General features: G+C 43.3%; 1 protein-coding gene across 1 annotated transcript in view; it reads right to left on the reverse strand.

The window, feature by feature from the left end:
• crb2a (crumbs cell polarity complex component 2a) overlaps nucleotides 1–3934 on the reverse strand; it is a 41829-nt gene extending 37895 nt beyond the window's left edge. The window contains exon 1 of the mRNA XM_036976820.2: nucleotides 3662–3934. Within this exon, the coding sequence (XP_036832715.2) occupies nucleotides 3662–3728 (67 nt within the window). The 5' untranslated portion in view covers nucleotides 3729–3934. The remainder of the gene's footprint in view (nucleotides 1–3661) is intronic.
• Between the last annotated feature and the right edge of the window lie 2066 nt (nucleotides 3935–6000).

Raw genomic sequence — 6000 nt, forward strand, 5'->3', positions numbered from 1 at the left:
CTCTCCTCTACTCTCTTCTCTCCTCCACTCTCTCCTCTTCCCTCCTCTACTCTCTCCTCTTCCCTCTCCTCCACTCTCTCCTCTTCCCTCCTCTACTCTCTCCTCTTCCCTCTCCTCTACTTTCTCATCTTCCCTCTCCTCTACTCTCTCCTCTTCCCTCTCCTCTACTCTCTTCTCTCCTCCACTCTCTCCTCTTCCCTCCTCTACTCTCTCCTCTTCCCTCTCCTCCACTCTCTCCTCTTCCCTCCTCTACTCTCTCCTCTTCCCTCTCCTCTACTCTCTCATCTTCCCTCTCCTCTACTCTCTCCTCTTCCCTCTCCTCTACTCTCTTCTCTCCTCCACTCTCTTCTCTCCTCTACTCTCTCCTCTTCCCTCCTCTCTACTCTCTCCTCTTCCCTCCTCTTTACTCTCTCCTCGTCCCTCCTCTACTCTGTCCTCTTCTCTCTCCTCTTCCCTCATCTTTACTCTCCTCTTCTCTCTCCTCTTCCCTCTCCTCTTCCCTCTCCTCTACTCTCTCCTCTTCCCTCTCCTCTACTCTCTCCTCTTCCCTCCTCTACTCTCTCCTCTTCCCTCCTCTACTCTCTCCTCTTCCCTCCTCTACTCTCTCAGTGGAGAAAGGCAACAGTGTCCAGAACAGCAGCCAGCTCTACCATGGATCTGATCCTGGACCAGGGAGGTTGAGAGGGGGAAAGAAAGACAGTGGAGAAAGGCAACAGTGTCCAGAACAGCAGCCAGCTCTACCATGGATCTGATCCTGGACCAGGGAGGTTGAGAGGGGGAAAGAAAGACAGGCTGTCACTGACATCTGACAGAACCCTTCCCCCTCTCTCTCTCCCCCTCTCTCTCTCCCTATCTCTCTCTCTCTCCCTACACCCTTTGCGTTATGTATTGTTGTCTCTACCTTCTTGCCCTTTCTGTTGTTGTCTGTGCCCAATAATGTTTGTACCATGTTTTGTGCTGCTACCATGTTGTTGTCATTAGTTGCTGCCTTGCTATGTTGTTGTCTTAGGTCTCTCTTTGTGTAGTGTAGTGTTGTCTCTCTTGTCATGATGTTTGTTTTGTCCTATATTTACATGTTATTTATTTCTATTTTTTATTTGTTTTATTCCAGCCCCAGTCCCCGCAGGAGGTCTTTTGCCTTTTGGTAGGCCGTCATTGTAAAGATGAATTTGTTCTTAACTGACTTGCCTAGTTAAATAAAGGTTAAATAATATAGTAATAAATAACAATCGCTCTCTCTCCCCCTCTCTCTCTCTCTCTCCCTCTCGCCCCCTCTCTCGCCCCCTCTCTCTCTCCCTCCCTCCATCTCCCCCTCCCTATCTCTCTCTCCCTCTCCCTCCCTCCATCTCACTCTCTCTCTTTGCGCTGGATTCAGTCCGTATAGCGGAAGTACCACAGAAGATCCGTGTCAAAATGTAAAGATACTTTCCGATTGAGCCGACATATGCAGCGTTTACTGTGAATGTGGTCTTTGCCTTTAAATTTCAAACGAGCTATAACATGGATCTTCCGCAATACTTCTGCGATATGATTGAATTCAGCCCTTTCTCTCTCTCTCGCTGACTCTCTCTGTCTATGTTGTCACGAGCTAGGGGTCCATGTTGGGGAGGAGCTAGGGGTCCATTTGGGGGAGGAGCTAGGGATCAGCATGGTTGAGTAAGGGCCTGTAAGGTGATTTGTGACCACTGCCCTCTTTGTCTGGAACTGGGAATTAGAAATATCTCCTTGTTTACGACCTCATTTTGTGGCCATTCATTTGCTCGCCTCTCAATGGAATTTTTCATCAGTGAGCTCACTCTTGTTTAGCCTATCTCTGCATGCATGATTTGACATGGGCCCTGCATTCGTTTCTGAATTATAAACTGGTGAACTGTGAAACAGTGGACAAAACTCCAGTGCAGGTTTCAGTTTTCCTCAATGAAACTTATTTTCCTCAATGAAACTTGCAGTACATTTCAGCATTTGTTTCAATGATACACCTTGATTTCATGTAAAGTCTTCACTCTAATCACTAATATCTCGAGCTTTGTGTCAATAATACGTTTTCATCAATCGCCTGATTTTAACGAGCCCCAGATAAGATATTCATTCAACTGGGTCCCACGTGATCAAAGCAAACAATGTTGCTCAAAGTGATTATCCTCAAATTCTAATCTTTTTTTGAGGCCCTCCGATAATACCCTGGAAATGAGTCTGAGGGCCGGTTGTCATGGTTATGAGCAACAATGAACGCGTAGTCGCCTAACCCCCCCCCCCTCCGATCTTTCTGTTTCAGATTCCCTATTCAGTTGGGAGTGTGTGGGGCGAAATTAGCATAAAGCAGCCAAGCCCCTCCCTGAGAACCACTCCTGGGGTGAAATCATAAGTCCAAACAGTTGCAAAATCGAACGTTTTGCAACTAAAATTAGAGTGTCTATTGGACAAATGCAGGTAGATCCCTCCCCGGTTCATTCCGTTTAAGAAACATTTTGGAACAGAATCGTCGTAATGAATAGACCCTGCCGCTGTACCATCGAGCAGCATCTCTCAAAACAGGGAGACGAGGGGGAATTCTTCAGGCCACTTGTTGTAAAGAGTTGGAGGTACTAGCGTCAGTTGAAACCAAGGGGAAAAAGGGGAATTCTTTAGAACAATTATTTTGAAGAGTTAACACTAGGGTTCCATGCAAACCAATGCCAAGGAGAGTCAAAAACCAAAGGCACAGTGGATTTGCGAAAACAGGGGAACACAAAGCTCAGGCGACAAGTTTAAAGACAAATCACCTTGCATCCTAAATAACTACTCCGCCACTATTTTGTTTTGATGCTCTCAAACACGGACAATGTTTGGAAACTGTAGGAAATATAATTTTTTGTGTTTATTGTGATGTAGAATATCATTCATATTCGGGAAGAAATTAATTGAAAGTAGAATAGTAAAGCAACTGCATATGTCGAAACATGAAAAAACACACATATATATATATTTAATTACTTTGCCATTTATAAAATAATTAGTAAACTTTTTCTGTTGGTGCTTCTGATTTAAATTACTTCAGAAATGTGTTGTGGGGCATTAAGATATTTACTTGCTTCCTTCAATAATCTTTCCACACAACCTGTTGCTTTCAGGAAAGGAGATTACAAGCCACCCACAACAACTGGCAAGTGGCGCACTTGTTCCTCTGTAAGGGCTTACACCCCTGCCATACCTTCCATTCACATTCAAACTCTTCTCCTTCTTAGAGGCAATCTGTGATTGCTACCTCCATTTAAGTACTTTCAAATTAATAATATAGAACCATTGATTCTTAAAGAATATAACTTATAAATGTCTCATGAGCTTAGTTCAACGGTTGTACCCCTTTAGAACCCAAAATATAAGCTTGTTTTACTCCAATGCTTGTAAACAATGTAAATGTATACGAACACTGTATAGCCTCACAACATGGTTAAGACTATAATTGTTATATCATGGATGTTCAGTCCCTGGATCCAGACAGTTTTGTCTGATTTTGAGAGTGACTACATTTCTTCAGTCTCATTCCTCAGACTTCTTTGTCATTGTTTGAACTGCATATTGCTATTTTAAAGAAAGCGCTACAGGATGTCATTTTTGCACTATGATACATTCACACCCTGTCCCGTAGCGTCATGTCGATCACTTGCAATGAGAGACTTACCCCATTTGAACATCATCATGGTCAACAGCACTGTTTTGAGATTCAAACTCATTTTCCCAAATTCCATGGTGAAACAAATGACCTGGGAGTTAAAGAAGCAAAAAAAGTATACAATATTTTCACTTTAATAGCCCCCGTCTAGGTATTCTGGAGTTAGAAGAGTTAGTGAGTCTCTTGGTGTTGCCCTGCTCTGCTGTTGGCATGCTACTGACTACCCATGCTTTGTTGGTAATGAGAGCAACATTAGCCTGAAGAGACAGCCTGGTCAGAGTGAGAGAGTGTATTCAACCGGTAGGAGAGGGAGGGGGCAGGAAAACAAGGCACGGATCAGTAAACTTGGGGTGGATTCTTCTCGCACATCCCTCTCACCTCACCTCCTCATTATGAATAGCTACTGAGGTTAACCCTATTCTTGGAAGGAGATATCAATTGCAACTGGTCATGATAACCAGTGTTAAAGCTTATTATTTAATGTGTAACGTGATGGCACAGTTAATGCAATTTCAGTCCCTGACAGTTTTCAGTCATTGAGAATTGAGAACATTTAGAATTAAAAAAAAATACCTAACATCCCTTTCATACATTCAATTCAAATTCCTAATTAACTGGAGAAACAAAATACCACATACCAAATCGTTGAACTCCAACCTAGTCCTCGTCAGTGGTCACTCCAAATACATGAGTCTGCATGGCTAATACCATGCCACATTTCTTAATGGCCGTGTACAATTGTTGTGGCCGTGTACAAGGTTGTATTAGTAGGAGTGAATCCGGTCCAGGTTGTATTAGTAGGAGTGAATCCGGTCCAGGTTGTATTAGTAGGAGTGAATCCGGTCCAGGTTGTATTAGTAGGAGTGAATCCGGTCCAGGTTGTATTAGTAGAAGTGAATCCGGTCCAGGTTGTATTAGTAGGAGTGAATCCGGTCCAGGTTGTATTAGTAGGAGTGAATCCGGTCAAGGTTGTATTAGTAGGAGTGAATCCGGTTCAGGTTGTATTGGTAGGATTGAATCCGGTCCAGGTTGTATTAGTAGGAGTGAATCCGGTCCAGGTTGTATTAGTAGGAGTGAATCCGGTCCAGGTTGTATTAGTAGGAGTGAATCCGGTCCAGGTTGTATTAGTAGGAGTGAATCCGGTCCAGGTTGTATTAGTAGGAGTGAATCCGGTCCAGGTTGTATTAGTAGGAGTGAATCCGGTCCAGGTTTTAGCCACTAGGTCATTCGCGGCCTCAGCAGCTTGATGGCTCCTTTGTGAACATTGGGCTTATCGCTCAGCCGTACAACACCTAGCGGGGACTACAGAGAGGAATGTTATGTGTGTAAGATTGTGACTAAATGTGTAAATGTACATTAATATAGGTGCAATATGCAGAAATCGCAGATCCTGGTTGTTAAAATTCTAATAGTTTGCCTAATTTCAGTTTATGATGGTACAACGTTTAGAGTCATTGTATGAGTTTAAATATGTTTTTTTTTTTACATATGGGGTAAAAAAACAAAATATTTTTGTTCAGAAACTGTTTCTGTGTGGTCTAGCAAACGGTTTCAGTGTGGTCTAGCAAACGGTTTCTGTGTGGTCTAGCAAACGGTTTCTGTGTGGTCTAGCAAACAGTTTCTGTGAGGTCTAGCAAACGGTTTCAGTGTGGTCTAGCAAACGGTTTCTGTGTGGTCTAGCAAACGGTTTCTGTGTGGTCTAGCAAACAGTTTCTGTGAGGTCTAGCAAACGGTTTCTGTGAGGTCTAGCAAATTGTTTCTGTGTGGTCCAGCAAACGGCTTCTGTGTGGTACAGCAAACTGTTTCTGTGTTGTCTAGCAAACTGTTTCTGTGTGGTACAGCAAACTGTTTCTGTGTTGTCTAGCAAACTGTGTGGTACAGAAAACTGTTGCTGTGTGTGAGTGCAGGTACTGTATGTGAGTGTGTTTCTGTATATACTGTATGTACAGTACGTGTGCATATGGGTGTGCATATGGGTGTGCATATGGGTGTGCATACCTTCATGTGTGCGTACATGTTTGCGTGTCTGAGTGTGTGTTTGCATGTCATAGCACAGGGCACAAGACAGACAGCAGCCAATGTTATCCAGAAAGCCTAAAGACATGGAAAAGGTCAGACGACTGCCCCCCTTCCTGACAGACAGACTGCCCACATCCCTACTGTAGGCTCTAAGGGGCTCTTGGATTTAATTTTTTTTAATAAAAATAAATAAATAAAACGTTTTATTTATTTAACCAGGTATGCCAGTTGAGAACAAGTTCTCATTTACAACCGCGACCTGGCCAAGATAAAGCAAAATAGTGTGACACAAACAACAACACAGAGTTACACATGGAATAAACAAACGT

The sequence above is a fragment of the Oncorhynchus mykiss genome, chromosome 5, assembly GCF_057628025.1.
Source record: "Oncorhynchus mykiss isolate SJ-2025 chromosome 5, ASM5762802v1, whole genome shotgun sequence".
In the NCBI taxonomy this organism is placed as follows: domain Eukaryota; kingdom Metazoa; phylum Chordata; class Actinopteri; order Salmoniformes; family Salmonidae; genus Oncorhynchus; species Oncorhynchus mykiss.